Source organism: Morone saxatilis, unplaced genomic scaffold (genome assembly GCF_004916995.1).
Source record: "Morone saxatilis isolate NCDOM2014 unplaced genomic scaffold, NCSU_SB_2.0 Contig9, whole genome shotgun sequence".
Classification (NCBI taxonomy): Eukaryota; Metazoa; Chordata; class Actinopteri; family Moronidae; genus Morone; species Morone saxatilis.
In genome coordinates, this window is record NW_023340268.1 from 15,873,777 (window position 1) to 15,891,920 (window position 18,144).

The 18,144-nt window shown below is 42.0% G+C and overlaps 2 protein-coding genes across 3 annotated transcripts in view; one reads left to right on the forward strand and one right to left on the reverse strand.

Annotated features, from left to right (window-relative positions):
• Positions 1-18,144, reverse strand: part of col9a2 (procollagen, type IX, alpha 2) — a 78,023-nt gene that overhangs the window by 35,307 nt on the left and 24,572 nt on the right. The gene's annotated exons all lie outside the window — the stretch shown is intronic.
• angpt2b (angiopoietin 2b) overlaps positions 91-18,144 on the forward strand; it is a 20,209-nt gene continuing 2,155 nt past the window's right edge. Inside the window, exons 1-8 of one of the 2 annotated variants that reach the window (XM_035681989.1) lie at positions 91-413; positions 574-1,183; positions 6,236-6,391; positions 7,081-7,202; positions 9,198-9,430; positions 9,896-10,020; positions 12,836-12,937; positions 15,647-15,813. In XM_035681989.1, coding sequence (XP_035537882.1) covers positions 866-1,183; positions 6,236-6,391; positions 7,081-7,202; positions 9,198-9,430; positions 9,896-10,020; positions 12,836-12,937; positions 15,647-15,813 — 1,223 coding nt within the window. In that variant the 5' untranslated portion in view covers positions 91-413; positions 574-865. Of the gene's footprint in view, positions 1,184-6,235; positions 6,392-7,080; positions 7,203-9,197; positions 9,431-9,895; positions 10,021-12,835; positions 12,938-15,646; positions 15,814-18,144 lie in introns of both variants that reach the window. The other variant, XM_035681988.1, reaches the window with a different exon arrangement.

The following is an 18,144-nucleotide window of genomic DNA, read 5'->3' on the forward strand; positions in this document are numbered from 1 at the left end:
GAGAGAAAAAAGAGGGAGAGAAGGAGAGAATGGGAGGGAGCAAAAAGTTGTCAGAGAAAGTTCCTAGTTCTTGCTCTTGTGGTGAGCAGAGTGGCTGTGTGTATTTTTGTAGCTTCCTCTTCGAACCCCCGCAAACAGGAGTACCGCAAGAGAGAGGCAGAAAGTGATAGAGGGAAGGGTGGCTGAGTGATTATGTGCTAAGGAGGTGCATGTGTGTATATGTGTGTGTGTGTGTGGTGTGTGTCGTGTGTGTGTGTGTGCGTGGAGAGGTTCGCCACTCTCTCTCTCTCTCTCTACTTTAAAAGCTTTACCACTTCAGCCAACATCCTGAAGCGGGCCACTCTCCACTCCACCCCTCCTCTTCCATCTCCTTCGGACCAACGCATGGACTCCAGCAGCTTGAAAAGAAGGCAGTGAGTAAAGCAAGTTTTCAGAAGAGAGATAAATAGTGGGGGGAAAGTCTGCTGTTGGTTTCCTGGACTGAGCTGCATGCGCTGGCTGATTGTTGGAGTTACAATAGGAGGCATTCCCCTTTTCCTGTGTGTGTTTTCTGTCTGTCCTCACGAGGAACAGCGGGAGCAGGAACTGGGCTGAAGAAGACTTCTGGATGCAACAGCAGAGAGGAGGACCAGCCAAAAGAGGAGAGGAGAAAGTGATAAAACAGACAGGAGCAGCAGGAGCTGGACTGAGAAGACAGTAGGAAGACAGAGTCTTGAGGGACACTTTAACAAGAGTCGGAAAAAGATACAGGAGATAGAGGGCCAAAGGAGAAACTTACCTGACCCACTTCTCTGCGCTACCAGGTGGAGTCACCTCCTTCTTCCCCTCTCCTCCTTCCCTCCCCTTTCCCGCTCTTTCCCCTGACATGGGCCGCCTGCTGGCCCTGACCCTCGCCTACCTGGCCTACCTGCTGGCCACCGCGATCGGCTCAGAGCGCCGACAGCACCGCGTGCAGCACGGCGCCTGCAGCTACACCTTCATCCTCCCCGAGGTGGAGCGCTGCCATCCCTTAAAGGACTTCCAAGTCACAAACACCCTCCAGAGGGACTCCCCGCCCGAGGCAGAGCCCGATACAAGCCAACCTAAGCCGGGGCAGGCCCAAAAGGAAAGGCCTTCCTGGCAGGAGAGCAAGCTGGAGAGTCTGGAGAGTGCCATGGAGAATAACACCCAGTGGCTACAGAAGGTATGTCTCCGCTATGCTGTCAAACTGACTTCCTCTTGTCTTTTTCCACATGTCACATTGCAGCCTGCAGACCTTCAAACAGAATTCTGACAAAAAAAAAGCACGGGATGTCCACAAAGTACACTATCCGATAACATCTGTCAACAAGCCTTCATTATTGATAAATTCAGTGCTTAGCTGGGATTTTCCTGGATGCTTGCTGTATGTATATCTGGCTCCATGACAACGCCTGGTGTATGAGTGTGTGTCTTTATTTAAGACCACTGGGATGCCAGAACTCCCTGTTGCATGCGAGAGGAGAAAGACAAGATGAAATAAGTTTGCTCATATCAGACGGTGCCAAATATGTCTAACACAGTTAAACCTGCTAAATTAGTATTCCCCCCCAAAAGGCATCAAGAACATGGAAACTTCACTTTTGACTCATGGTTTAGCCCGTTTAAAACTTCTCTGTACCAGACTCAGCTGACACACAAATATAACACTTCCCTCAGTGAAAAATGTTTGTTTATCTGCTGGAGACACATTTCAGCATCTCTCTCCGGGCTGTTGGCCTTTGCAATTCCATTTAGCTCAGATTATGACTGACTAAAATGAAATGATGCGATTAAAAGTGGCTTCACAATAGTGTTTTCATTGCTAAGGTCATCAGGGCACAGAATCAGTGTTGGGCCATTGTCTGGGAGAGACTGACTGACATGCCACTGCTCTCCACCCGTCTCTCTATTCTTGTCTGCATCACTCAGAGAATATTTATGGTATACACTAATCCTCGGGCCGATTATAAGGGTTTGTGTCGAGTGTTTAGATTGGCCGTCTGAGAGCAAACATGTTGATTATATTTCAGGATTGGAAAATGGGGTATTATGAGTGCCAAAGCTCTTCCTGTGCTCCTGTCACTTTCCACTCTAGCTCTCGCTCACCACAAAATTGTCTGCGATTTTCTTTCCTTCCCTTTCCCCAGCGTCCATTTTCTTTTGACACCCTGTTCCTCTCTATCCATCTCCCTCACTTCTATCTGGATCATTCTGCACCTCCGGGATGATGAATGTGTCTCAACTCACACCTTGACTTCTCGACTATCAGATCTCGAACTCTTTGTCTATCTCGCTCACGCTCTCCTGGCACGCACTCGGAATCGCACATATGAAAACATACACATTCAGTTCCCTTGTGTACACTCTGTCTGATGCTCAGTCTATGAACTGGAGACCTAGCTTCCATGGGAAGCATCCCATGAGGCCACACTGTATGTGTATGTGAGAGAAAGAGCGAGGGAGAGAAAGTGAGGGAGCACACACACACACTTTCCCTCATGCAGTTCATTGTTCATGCATACACTCTGCAAAGCACTAAATTGTAAAATACGAAAGCATCACATTTTGCACACGTCTTGGACATATTCTGTGTAGCATGAAGTCTCTTCTTTCCCACTCTCTCCTCACCAGAGCTGGGATATGAGCAGTCATGACGAAAATACTGTTTAAATCAGAAAAAGCTCTGCTGACACATATCTTGCACTGTTGCCAAACTTCCTCCACATAACGTCTGGAATGAACACAAAGATCCAACCTTTCACCAAGTTACCCCCAACAGGCCACAGTGATGCATAAATGATCGCGCTGTAGGTGGGATTTCCACACAAACACAGCGCGACCCTGGAGAGCCTCTTTTAGATATGCACATGGGTATACTGACCTTTGACCCCAGATGGCAAGGCCTTTTCAGCACCTTGTGGAGCTCATTAAGCCTATCTGCATACGCTTGGGGAGATATTGGCAATATGCATGCTGAAGAGCTTGAGGCAAGTGTGTGTCGGTGTGTCTGTGAAACTTTATACGATCTCGCTCAAAGCTCCCCAGGGATGGTATGACTCTAACTGTGAGCCTTCCACCCAAAACCCTTGAAAGAAAACACACACCCACACACAAACTTAAGAGCACACACACTAATTCAGCATGTTCCGCAGAGGAATCTGAAAGTAGATGAGTGCAACAGGACTGTATTCATGTTCCAGAGTCCTTCTTTGGTGTTTCCAAGAAGAAACTAGTATGTTTGTTTCCTTTTGTTCTAACCCCCAACGTAACCCCCCCACCTAGTCTCTTTCGCCTTCTCCTGCCCTGAGGGTTTGGAAAAAGGGATGTGAGCATGCTTTTGTTAGTGCTATTAAGAGCCTGTGTGGATTATGCTAATGCAGAAATATTGCATAGAGATCAAGGTGGCTACCCTTGGCGTCCAGATTTCTTTGCCCAGTAATATTTCATTAAGCCAATACTAAAGTATGTCACACAAATTACTCACATTATCAAATTGGTCTCCATTTTCTTTTATTTCCTTAAACATACACCCATTTCCTTCTTCTTAAACAATCTCAGACTATCGCCTTTAAAAGTCAGTTAGTCAAAAGTACAAAAACATATTTCTTTCTATATATCTCTAGGGGTATCTCGGCAAGATATAATTTTGGTTTTATCTGGCCAAGAATTTGAGATTTCTACATCTTATATGACAGCGGTGAATGGAATTTTATTTGTGGTGCTAAGAGCGTTGAAAAATGTTTTAAACAAGAAGACTTTACTTAGGCACAGCAATGCTTTGAGCTAAATGATAATGTCCATTATGCCCAGCATACGCCAATGCTGCTGTTTAGCAGGTATAACTTTTACCATGTTAACCATCTTAGTTTCCCTTGTTAGCATGCAAACATTAGCAAACCAGCACTAAACATGGAGGACAGATGGGGCTGTTGGGATTGTCATTAGTTTGACCATAAACCAAAGTACTGGACAAATGACCAATCAAATCAATACATCCTAAGGGAAACATGTCTGTATCAAATCTTAAGGCAATCCATCCAGTAGTTGACGTTTCACTCAAACACACAAATGTCAACCTCATCATAGCATTACAGGAAAAGTCCAGGGGTCATCAAGGTAATTAAGATATATTATGTTGGGACTGTAAATATTTGTACAAAGTATGGCTCCAATCCATTGAGCAACTTTGACCTAGATGAAATGTCAAGGATCACAAAAGTAATTCCGCTAGGGACCATGAATGTCTGCACAAAACTTCATGGCAATCCATCCTATTTTTTTTAGATGTTTCCACGGAGACTAAAGTGGTGGATCGACACTGCCAAACTCCAGACGAAAACAATTCCACAGCAACATCTCTCTCCGACAAAAAAAAAAAAAAAAAAGTTCTGGTTACTTTGGATAATCCCCAGAGCATGCTATCAACCACTCATTGGGACAAATTCATTAAGAGAAAGTCATTTTAATGAAAACTGTCCACAGTGAGATATATGGATTAATCAGAACAACGCAGAGATTATTTCTGGAAGGAGATTTTGCTGCTTATTTTTGTATAAAAAAATGCTTCTTTGTCATTTTAGTGTACTGATCTTTAAGGCCTAGAATACACTAATGTATGTATGTATCTTGGGAGAAAGGTGGACATCGTGTGGCACTGACACATCAATCAGTCATTTTTGGACAGAAATGTATATAACTGTTCCTCACAATCATAGCCATCTTGTCTCAGTCCATTATTATCATTTTCCAGAGCACCAGATATGTTCCCCCTCTCCTCTGTAATTGTAACTGAGAACAAATGTGTCTATTGGCTCACCAATTAAGATATCAAGTGATACTCCAAGGATTTTCTCAGCACTGATCCCTTCTATGTTGCTAGACACAATAAGACAGAATTATACTGTGTCCCAAATGTGATTTATCTGGCAGCATGGTGCAGAATGTGACAGAGCAGCAATTAATGCAAATGGCAGTGGGAGATGGAGTGTATCAAGACCTCTGGATTGAGTTCTATCACAGACGGCTGTAATAGGGACACTTTGGAAAGGCGGCTGATAGCAGCTTCAATACACGAGGCTGATTATGATGCAGGGATCTTTGGTTCTTCCTTTGGAGTTGGCTTTAATCCGCTTGGTAATCTCTTTATAACCTTCGTTATGAGGGGATTTGTCCGGCCGTCTCAGTTGTCCTGAGGTAGCAAAATGTGAGAGATGGATTTACAGAGCAAGTGGGAGGAAGAGGGGGTGTTTTAATGAAAGAGGGAGTTAGTGAGAGATATCAAGAGGAAGTAAGAGACAAAGAGAGAAAGACTACAAGGAGGCAAACAATTTAATTGCCCATTCATCTCTATTTGCCCACTTGAATCAGTATTTTTATACTGCATAAAAAATAGAAAAAGCCCTCTCCTGTGGCAATGCATTATCATAATCTCATTCCTCTCTGAAATGGGCATTTGCATTAAAAAAAAACAATCTTAGTCTCATTTGAATTCTCTTCGATTTTTGCAAATACCGGCCCATTAGCTGGATTGTTTTGAATGCTTTCTCCTTCGAGACTTCATTTTCCAGTCATGTGGTTTAACGAGTAAAGTCTGATTACTCCCCAGAAAAGTCATAAATATTAGTGTTCGATATTCTACTTTGCCTTATTGCTAGGCACAGACCATTGCCCTTTAAACGTAAAGCAAAATTTCATTGTTCACGGCCAGAAAAGCTAAATTTGTCTTCAAGATGCCGTTTGCTCAACCCGACCACATTAATAAGAAAATCTATTTATTGGAGCAAGATGGATGTCATCCTATTTATACTCCTGGTGCAACATATGATGGGTTTTGCCAATGCTTCTTTCTCTGGGCTTGTTATTTATTACAGAATGCAGGCGACTATCCCTGAAGTCCTGAACACGAATATCATGATGTCAGCCCCTTGGTGTCATTACTGCTCTTTTTGAAATCCCATTGAAATGCCTCTACACTGCGTAATTATTAATGTAAGGGTTAGTATGCCTGAGGTAGAGCTGCAGATGAATAGATGGGTGGTGAGACACTGCAAGCACCCTAAGCATATTCCATGACTCCATTGTAGTACCTGAAAAGAGTTGAAAAAGACTCCAGGGTTGCTACTTTCACACTGCATTAGTCAATGAACATACCTCCTTAAATATGATTATCACCGCAATGAAACCAGGGGATCTGACTTCCTGGATAATATTCTCAGTCTGTTTGTTCTTCTTACAGCTGGAGAACTTCATCCAGGAGAATGTGCGCTCTGGGATGGAGGAAATGAAGAGAACGGCCGTACACACCCAGACAGCTGCCATGCTAGAAATGGGAACCAACCTCCTCAGCCAATCAGCCGAGCAGACCCGTAAACTGACAGACGTTGAGACCCAGGTGAGCCCATCAGGAAGCGTTTTAGTGAGATAACTTGTTTGCAGCCAATCCAAATGAACAACTGTGCGGGTCACGCCCATGCCAAAACAAATGATGTCACTTGCGAAACACTTGGCAAATAGCTAATTAAATGTAAATCAGATGTAACCCGCTGAGAAACCATGCCCAAAGGTGGCGGCAACTGCTTTAAAACAGCTGGTATTTGGTTCTACAGGCTCTGATTGACACAATGAGCTGAGCTCGGCGTCTGACAACAAGCCAATTAAAACATAAAACTTAGTAGCACAACACAGATGTGTCTTCAATCATGCCACAGAGCTGTTATTACAGATTGGGCTGTTTTGGTCCTCGTGCTTTCTTTTTCTCTTATCAAAGTCGATATGAAACCGCAACCTGTACAAATAGCTGAGCTGCTTTGTTCAACTTTTTGTTTCATCTCTAACTTCAAAAACATGTCACAGGTGTGAGGTATGAGATAATTCTTGCTCACGTTTTCATTCTAAGATCAAAGAATGAGCATTATGAGCCTTGTGATGTGCTGTGCGACATTCCTCATCCCCAAGGGTCATTTTTAATAATTCAGCTCCATCAGTCTTGTCATCAATGTCCCTCATCACTCCCACCCATTCTTCAACCTGTGACAGTTATTCTTCTGTTATTTATTTATTTATTCTTTTATCAATCTTTAGGTGTTAAACCAGACCAGTCGCCTAGAGATCCAGCTGCTCGAGTACTCGCTCTTCACTAACCGGCTGGAGAAACATATTCTCCTGCAAACTCAGGAGATCTCGCGCCTCAGTGATAAAAATAGGTGAGTACACACACACCTCAAATTTTTTTTAGGCACTGCAACACTTCCGGGGTGGGTTTGATGGTAGATTTAGAGAATAGGCACTTAATTATCAATTTAATTTTCCTATTAGTTAAAGTGTGAATTCACAGGGACCTCTTTTCTCGAATGTTTGGACAACACAAGGTTATATTGTGCAGTAATTTGAGTTTTTTTTCTTGGATATTCTGTTTGTGAGTCTTTAGAGACTGTAGGTGGCGCTATTTTCTTTGCTGCTTTTCCCTTACTGATTCCAAATGAGCTGTGGAGGTTGCTGTAGGAAACATAACACGCATCTCTTCCTGAGCACCAAAGAATGTATCTCAGGAAAAAGCTACTTGACACTGGGTGGCAAAAGGGCTTCAAAAATGTAGTTTTCTGAATATGGTATGAAACAACAGCTGGAAAAGAATATGCTGAGTGACTCCTGCTGATCTGAACAACATGGCACTTAACAACCATATAATGCGTATTGTGCAGGCATGTGTGTGTTTGCCAGTGAATAGGCAGTGCATGTTAGGAGGGGTTTCCCATTCTTCTCTCTAGGAACACAAGGTCAAATTAAGGCCAGCAGGGTTTAAGGACAGGGTGCTGGGCGGTGTGAAAGGGAGTGGGTTGTTTTCTCTCTTTGTATCTGATTGTTTATTTCTCCATCCATCTGTACCAAGTGTGACTGAGGAGAACACAGTGCCCCAGCTTTAACACCTGTTACACATCTGGCCCTGCTAGGCCCCGCTCTGCCCTTTGGCCCTCGTCCTTCAAGTCGTTGACATGGCTCTGACATGTAAATAAATGAATTCATCTTCACAAGGATAAGCGCCATGACGGGATGCGTGAAATTAGAAAGGTCATAATAGATTTGCAGCCAGCCAGCTGTGGAATAAAAAGGAAATGAGGATTGCAGAGGTTGTAGGGGGCTACCGCTGCTGATCCTTGAGGGCATGGAGCCAGAATTTGAACCGCTGCCAACCAAAAAGAGCAGAGACATGTTTGTTTTCACAGGCATTAAATGTAAAATACTATTGGCAGGGAGCTGAGAATTTTGTGGAAAGAGTGTGAGAGCAGTCTAATAGCAATATATATTACAATAATAATAAAAAGCACAAGATCATAAGCATAACAATTTAATTGCCCAGGATGCAATGTGATCCAGAATGCCATGTTTGTTCTGTCAAACCCTCTAACTGTTTAAACATTGCTGTGCTGGTTTACCGCTGCGCACTACACATTGACTGTTCCTCAAAGTAAAATACACATAATGGAGAACAATTTGTTAGCTCGGTTTGCCACTTTTATTGAGTGTTACCCTACAAAGCAAATATGAAATGGAAGGGATGCTAAAAATTATTTGGATTGATCCAGCTTTCCTTCCAGGCCACATACTGAGTCACTGCCTAAAGCGGGAGATTGAGGATACATGTTAGTGCAGCGGCTGCGTATGCACAGGGCTGAAAAGTAGCTTGTTCAATCTGGGTGGCTGGATTGTTTCAATAAATAACTGCTGCAGAGTCGTTAGTCAAAGCCATAAAGATCCGGCTGCAGGGATTTATGATCTTCATTTGGAGGTGGGGGTGTGGCACTTGTGCACGCACACACACACAGACACACACGTTGTCAGATTGTTGCCTCGAGGCTATGATCGAGAGGCTTAGCATGCAGGCCCATCTGCGAATGCTGCTGCAGTACAGGTGTTTATATGATGTTAGCCCAATGAGACTGTCACGCTTATGTCTATTAGTCATCCTCATGTAAATGTGCAAGTTTGTGCAACCTCCGCTGTAAAGGTAAATCCTGAATGAATGGATTTTCTAACTGCACCCACTCTCATATATCTTCTGCCACCTGTACCATTCAACATGCATTTTAACACTTGATATGATAATATGTCTTTGTACTTTTACTTGCCTCCAGTGCACTGTGAAGATGTCTTCAGTCAACATTAGACTCATAATGATTTTTTGCTTTTGGCTTTGGCAGTTTTCTGGAACAGAGGCTCTTAGCGCTGGAGGCTCGGTATGGGAGGGAGCTGCAGGGCTTGGAGAGCGAAAAGCAGCAGCTTCAAGAGCTTCTGGAGAGGCAGAGTCGACTGGTCAGTCAGCTCCAGGGTGAACTGGGCAGCTCCACGCTTAACAGCACCTTGCTACAGAGACAGCAGGCCGTGCTCACGGACACCGTTCAGCAGCTGCTGGCTATGGTCAACCACTGCAATGGTAAGGCTGTCTATGTATGAGCAAATTGTACTGCCAGCATTTTAAACAAGAGATAAGATAGATGGAAAGATATATTTACATAAGGAAAATGTTGTGTATGTTTAAAAGAGATTAGCAAATATTAACAATATGAAATAAGGAAGTACTTACTTACTAGTATGTAGCACGCAATTATACATTGCATTCCTATGATTCATCACTTCCTTAGTGCAAAAAAAAAAACCCTGATTAATAGCAACAATAAATGCCAGAATTTCATGCATGGGATTTCTGGTTTCATCATTTTACAACAAAAATATCACCTAGAGCAGCTTGTAATTCACACTGCGTACATGCACGCACCGCAGACATTACAGGCTTAAGCCACAGCTTAACATTACAAGAGAACTCACATATTGGGTTGGGATTTGTGTGCAAAACCCATAAGGTTGCCATCTGTAAATAAATGCCTGCATGTTTTTACAGAAATCTCCAACGTTCCCAAGGAGGAGCCGCTTAGTTTCAGGGACTGTGCGGAGATCCTGCGATCTGGAGCGACAGAGAGTGGAATATATAGCATACGTCTCCCCAACTCCACCCAGACTGTCAAGGTAGTAAAACTTTAAAGGTCACTGGCTTTTCTTGCAAATATCACCTAACTTCTTGTGATGTGAAACTTTTTTTGTAAGTTCATATTTAGCACTGGTGTTATTTCACTCCAGCCTACATAATGTAACGCTCACACACTACATAATGGCATTCAGGCGGCTTATCATTATTTGTTGGACCGCAGAAAACACTGGGAGGACAAACTACTCTGATGTAATGGTAATTTGCAGGGGTTTAGGGTATGGAGGTTGATGGAAATGCCATGCTGGGTTACTGAGAGCTAAAATAATAAGCAACAGGAGCATTATGCCCCGCAGGCTTCATGGTGAGTGAGTGTGTGCTGCTGAATGCAAAGTCAGAAGAGCTTAGAAGGTACCTCTGCTGACCTGAAGTAGCTATTCCTTGCCAAGTCAACCATGACATCCACCAGCAGGCTATCCTTTCTTTGAATCACAGCATTCTTGGCTGGGTTCTTCACTCTCAGTGCTTTCCACAGAAGGGGATGGATAACAGTGAAACAGTTTTTTGTTATTCATTACTTTCAGTCTAGTTTGCTGGCTGGCACCATCTCCTATCGCCTCTGTTTACCCCTGTTCTTCCTCTTCATTTCCTGTGGGCAAGGCAGCCAGGTGTTAGGCATTGGTGCCATGTGTTTCCTGCCAACTGGGGCCGATGTACGTTTCCACTGATGTTAGTACTCCCCAAATCATTGCTGCTTTCAATCTATGCCATCTAATTCCAATGTGGCTGGCAATCTGGGTGGCTGCGTAAAAGAAGTGGGGCAGATACAAATTGCCCCATTTTCAAAGCAGAGAGCGGGCTTTCTCAGTTGGACAAGAGACAAAAAGCATACACATGTGCGAAATGCAGATATTCCTATATGAGATCCATTCATCTACCTAACCTTTAATGACCAATGTGTGAATAATGATGATGTTTATAAACCAAATAATTAATAGTTTGGATCGACTTCTTTTTTAATTTTTCAGAACTCTGTTGTGCATACTTTTGCACAGGGCTCATAAAATGAAACACATTAGGGCTTCTTTCTCTCTCTCTCTCTCTCTGCTTCTCACTAAACACATATTATGAAGTAACATTTTCCCCCCGAGAGCCATTTACAAAACAATAACTACTGCATAATCTTTTTTTAAAATCATAATAATGCTTTAGTTGTCTGGATTTCTGCATTTTATTGTAATGGGTTTGGCCCCATGTAACTCCTTGCTGGCTAATAATAATAGCAAGTGAATTTGAAGTATTAAATATGGATCTGGCCAAAATCAGAGTCACACATTTGGTAAATTACTTAAATTGAGAATTCTATTTTAAAGACCCTGTTTTTGTATTCAGCGTGATGCCTTTAAGGCTAGACCAATGGCTTAATGTGCCAGAGGATAATCACAGCATATTGCCAGTCTGCTCTGTTTCTGAAGTCAAAGATCTGAGTGCCTTTTGACCTTGACTTAGCTTTCCTATTCTGGGAAAGAGCTGGAAACTCTCATTTCATTTCTAGCAGAAAATAGCCAGTAGAGATATTGAAATCGAGAGACCCCTTGGGATGCTGTGCACATACCAGCATCTATACTGCATGACCCTTGAGACAGGTCAGGGCGGCTGTTTGGTGAACAACATTCAAGAAACCAGTAAAGCAAATCAATTTGGTTTCATCCATAATGATCCACACTGCAGGTTGTAGAGGTTGTAATTGAGTCAGAAATGTCACTGGCAATATCTATAATTTGACGTGAAAACACTGAGATTCAAACACAGTGTCTAAGAAAAGTACCACCCGGCAGCCTTGAGGTATGCAGGCTGAATGCACTTCAATTAAAAAGGATTTCAGTAACAAAAAGCATCTAATCTTACCACCCACGGAAGAAATTCACACAGTCATTTAATCACGATACCAAAGGGAAGCTGGAATATGTCCAGTTTAACACCTTGAATATGTAAAAGTCCCTTAACAAGTCTAGATTTCAAATTCTGTTACTAGATGAATAAGTGCAATTCATTCCCATTTGTTCTCCCAAACATACAGTATCTACACATGGCAAAATATGCGGTCAAGTAAGAAAGAAAACAGTGTGTGTAACCAAAAACACAGATGCCTCTTCCTCAACCCCCACTCAAGGGGATAAGAAAACATGTTGATACATTAGTTTTTCCTTCCCACCTGGGTCATATCATTGCGTGTCACCCTGAAATGTTGCCCACCCCCACCCTCCAGAAGCTTCCACAGCATTCTTCAAATTACATAAACACTAATGGTGTGCTTTATTTCTTGTCATTTCTTGCCATTTTTACCTCAACTTTCCACTTGTAGACCCCTCCAATGTTGTAAGATGTGACATCATTGCAGTTTTTTTTTGGTTGGTTAGCCTCCAGTGTTAAATAATAATATATTTTTATTTTGTAGAACAGCTTTAAAGATCCCCACCACAAATGTGTTTTTCTTATGTTTATGTCCCCTAAAATGTCAGATCTGACTTCACTGACTTGTATCTCAGCAGCTGGTGAGATTAAATAGTAAATAATGGATTTACATTTGCTTGCAAGACAACTCCAAAGCAATGCTCTGCATCTGGTCAATGTGTAAAATTATTGTGACAAATGTGGTTCCTATTAGGTGTTAATATATCAATGTTGTGTTTACCGCTTGTTCCACTGCCCCCAAGTGGCAAAAACAATCAATTATTGCAGCTTTAAAAATGGGAAACATCTGATCAGATCAGAAGAATCTCACCAAGCAACACTTCTTTTGTAACCCAGTCCTAAAGAATAGAATCTTGGTGTAATGTGCCTTTATTTTCACAGGTGTTCTGTGATATGAAGACTAGAGGTGGTGGGTGGACGGTGCTGCAGCATCGGAGAAACGGCTCCGTTGACTTCCATCGTGGGTGGAGGGACTACAAAATGGTGAGTTCTGCGGAAGCTAGGGTTAAGGTGCATCATTGTCAGTATAGGTAGTGTGGATTAGTATTGCGGGAGTGGACAGGAGGTTCCAATAACGTCCACGGATGGTTTGGCACGGAGAGGCGTGGGATACCGGCTAGCCTGTGATCCCAGGTGACCTGCGGTTGTTGTATTTGGCCGCCCTCATGTTCTCTACCACCCCCCATGTTATTGCACCTGCTCTCGCTCCCTCTCCCTGTCATACTCCCACACACCCATATACACACGCTCATGCACAAACACACACACAAGTCATGTACTTCATTGACCCACAGAGCACTACTGTTTGTATCCATCTTTAAAACACCAATAGCTTTCCCGTGTAGGGGAATTAGTGTGTGGTGATGAAAGTAACAACATTTCCAAATACAAACTGGATATAATAAAATTGTCCACAAGAGACTATAACTATATTTGGCTTTTGTTTTTGGACTTACATTTAGATAATGCTTTTTTTGAATCTCATCATAAAGTTTTCTCAATAGAATCAATATTCTGTTTGCGCAATAGAGTAAAACAGAGAAAAACATATGCTTGTAAGCCCTTTCAACTGTGTTAAATTACACACGGAACAAATGAGCGAGGCTAGTTTGGGATTGAGCGGAGTAGCAATTTGTCTCTCACCCACGCCAACAAATCAATTGCCGCAGCATGGGTAGGAAATAAAATACAGAGAAGACTTTGACTACAAACAGAGTGAGGAAGAGAGTGACCACAAAAAGCTCTTTCAAGAACAATATTTTTACAAGTGGATTATAAATATTTGGTTCCAGTTGGGGCGTGGGAGCACAGGGGCCCTGTAGATGGCAGATAACATATGTACTGAAATACTTCACTGCCCCCGTCCACACTCAATATTCTCATAAACATTGGTCAGTGTTGATCAAATGTTGCACCCAGGCCTGCTGGTAACATGATAAATGCTCCAAGGCTCTCAATATATATTCACTCACACTTACGACCAATAACAAACAGCGAGTATGACAGCTAGACACAAAGTGACTTAGAATTCACAGGTGAACAAGGAGAAAATGTCCGTCTGTCACACCGAACAAAGAATGCTTCGAATCTGCAGATGTAGAGTTTGATTGTTCACAGTGAAGGTGTAATTATAGAAGTAATCAGTCCTAGTTATATGCTTATTGACCAGATAACATATGCATCCTTACTGTCTTTTTCACACTGTGAATCAACTCCTCACTTTCAGTTGTGTCAGTCAAGCAATAATTTCCAGCCCTCCGAAAATTCAATAATTGCAACTATAAACTCTATTTCGTCCATATTTTTAAGGCGAGATGCCTTTGAATGGGACGTTACATGTTATTGTCACATCCCTGGAGTGACCCATTTCTGTCAAAGCCATTACGTCCGTGTGGCACTGTGTATCTATTTTCAATTAACGCTGCGGTTTCCTTTGTGAAATCATATTAATATTACTGTGCTTTCCACCTGTTCATATCATTTAACGTTGACACTTGGCGTTATATCCTTGACATTTCTCTTTGATATACCAGTCTCTGCATATTCCACCTCCCTATGATGTAGCAATGGTTAATACGTTCAAAGAAAAATCTACATTTGTGTGTCTTAGTAAGGCTGCCAGAAGAGTTTCAATGCTTGTTGCCTTCTACAAGTCTTTAAACTCTAATGGAGGAATGAACACCATTCCTCTAAAAGATATTCAATTAATGGATGTTTTGATGATGGAGGAGAGTACTGTCTAACATGTATGTCCAAAATCCCCCACATAGTGTTTGAGCCATAACAGTCTGGGACGGGGTCACTGTTCCAGCCAAAGGGAACAATAAATTCTATTGTGAAGACTGTAAACCTGTTGAGTGTGAATATAATAGGTCATTAGACCTGATCTTTTTATATTAGACATATAGCAATAGCATATATAGCATATATCTGTATCTAGAAACCCAAATAAATTTAAATTAGGTCATTTGCTTATTTAATTTAAAAAAAATTTTTGTAACATAAATCCTAGTTTGGCAAACTCTCTATTGATACAGCCTATAAAATCTACAAACAAGAAGCCCTCTAACAGCATTGAACCAGCTCTTAATTTTGAGGGGGACAATTCAGTGCAGAGAGGTTATAGTATTAGGACATTTTATGTTTTAAAGGGGTAATTCTTCATGCTCATTAAAGCACTTCGACCCCCCGTGCCCTGTATGGAAGAATCTGCATTTGTTTTGCTTCAACTGCCTGTATTTTTAAGTAGCAAAGCAGAACATTTCTTACCTAAATGTCTTTTTATTATATATTCTTACACAGTTTATTAGGCATTAGTAATCAGTCAGTGTTGTCTTCCATTGCCAAAAATGAGATAGAAAACTTGTGTTCAGGTCCAGCTCCAAAGTTCGAACAAACAGACCACAAATTCCAGTTTTTATTTTACTGCAAGTGTTGCAGGCATAGATGGATCATTGGTAGGATATTAGGGCAAATTAAAGTCTCAATTGACCGGCCCCTAGCTTTGGGAGTATTTCACTTCATAAAATCAGTGGACAGCTTTAGCCCATCAGAATGATAAATGTGACTTCTTAAATTGAGGTCCATTTTCGTATTAACTCCAAAAACACTTGGCAGGTCCTTGGTAAAATCACCCCCCTTGTTAGAATATTTTCTTTTTCTATTGTTTCTCTGTCTTTGTGTCTAATCCAGGGCTTTGGAGAGCCGTCTGGGGAACACTGGCTGGGGAATGATATCATCCACAAGCTGACCAGCTCCCAGGAATACAGTCTGCATGTCCAGCTAAAAGACAGAGAGGGGAATGAAGCCTTCTCACATTATGATCGCTTCTGCATAGACGGAGAGGACAACAACTACAGGTAACCTAACAGCATGACATATTACTCTAATTTATAACGGAACATGCAAACCAATTTAATTTGGCTTGTAATGATGCTATGCTCAAAATTCACTATTTGAATCATTGAATGATCCAATTACCAAAAGTGTTATTAATTAGTACATGGACTTCTTTCACTTTGTCAGAAATCAGACATGAATAGAACCATAATGAAGGTCCTTCATTTCAGTAAAGTGTCTATTGTGAAAGGCATAATTGCAATGCAGTAACACCCTGTCAATCTCTCTTCTCTCTGGATGCAAGACTCTTAATATCACGATGAATTAGAAATGGCTATACCTTCCTATTCTCTTCTTCTCTAAGCTTGCCTATCCCCGAGCACTGAAGTTAAGGAACCACTTGGACCATTTTTAAGAATGCCATTCAAAATGATGAGCTCAGTGGAGGGCACGCAGCCACTATCGTCTGCCTCCATTTTTCTTTTCCCATCACCGCAGCTACCGCTGCCCCTGAAAATCCCCAAAGGGGAGCCACATCCACTGGAGTATAACAGAAACGCTTGGCAATACCTGCCCCTGCCAGGAACTGACAACTCAAACCAAGCTCCCCGCTAACCCTGCAATCACTAACAAGATAATGTGTGGGTGTGCTGAAGTCATGCTTCCTCCAAAAACAGACAGAAATCAAATAAAAACCAAAATAGTTCAGTTTAGATTTAATTTAAATTCACAGGAATTTGCTCTTGTTTTGGGGAAGTTTATGGAGATTGATGCTCTGAGAGATGACAAATCATAGTCATATGTGGGTGTATGCCTTCCAAGCTCCCTAATAGTGTAGCAAATTGCATTTGCTTGAGTTTGTTCCACATAATTAGCGCGATGAAACTGAATGTTTCACAATGTTGCTGTAGGCTACACCGTGTGAGGTGAAGCACCTGAATGAATATAATCACCTCTGTAGCTTGCTACCTCTGAGATCATGTTCTGTGTAACTAGTTCAATGTGTACCAGCTTTACTAGCATGCTGAAGATGCTGGCTTCGTTTGTGGGTTCATATTATAACTCCCAAGCTAGAGCTGTGGTGCTATGCAGCCAGTCAGCCAAAGCAATCCTCCTCCTCAGCTGCATCCAGTCGCTCCCTAGAGCAACATGGAGGTCTTCACCTAAAACTTAGTAACATTATTCATACATTAATCATCAGCATGACAGACCACTTTCCCGTTTGAGGTAGCCAAGAATAGCCGTTCTTATAGTAAAGGCATTCCTTTTAATGCAACAGCATATTTGTCATTAAAGGACACGATAACAATATAAAAAGACAGTCACCTTGAAGAGGATTAGCCTGTGGTCTGTGGTATTGGCGGAATAGCTGAACTAATACATCAGGAAGTCATGGCTAATCCAAATGTTTTGGGAAGTAGGAAGAGCTGGCACAGTCCATGGGGCCACTCTTTCCAATAGGATATCCTGTAGCCTGTGGTTGCCATCCTGTCTAATTTGACAGATTTTAAATTTCTCCACACCACCAATACTTCATAAAGAGAAAAGTTAAAGCCGTCTAATGAACATGTATTATTCCAGCCTCTCTGCTTGTGCCATCATTATTCCTGTCCCCTGCACTGTCATTTCAAACTCCCTTCTTGCTGCCCGTCATGATGTGTTGCCCTGCCCTCTGAACTTACAAATTCAAGAGGAGGATTCTTCATTTAGTCATCACAGACAGCGTGCCCTGGGCTACGGAGGGGGGTCACATAACTCAGGGGAGAGTCCGGTACTAACTAGACAGAATGACAGGGCAGAGGAGAGGCCAGACAGCAGGGCTGACCTCCTCGTCCACTCTCTTCAAACCAGAACTGGCGCACACACACACACACACACCGATGGACAAACAGACACATACACACAGATTCTGCTGGGCCGCTGTGTGAAAATAATTGAGCGAATCAATTTAACTTGGGCAGAGATTTCTTTCTGACTGTTTGGGTTGTTTCACAAAGCACAGCATGGAGGAAAAATAATGAGAAGTTGTTTAGGTTAGTTTTTGTATTGATATTTGGCAACTAGGGGAGATGCTACCTGTATTAAAAAGTATTGTACATATACTAAAAGGGCTATAATCTCCTCCAATGGTTTAGAGGTGTTTATTACTTATATTGTTTCATTGTTTTTTATTTAACTTTATTATCTTTGATTGTGGGATCATTTATACAGGGTATTTTGAGTTGAATACTATTAATATGAATAATACACTACCTAAAAGTACAACCCTCTACACAAACTATAAATGACAAGGTGGAGCTGGAGTAGAGGAGCATTGGATTTTGCTTTACTTAAGATGCTGTCTATTTGCA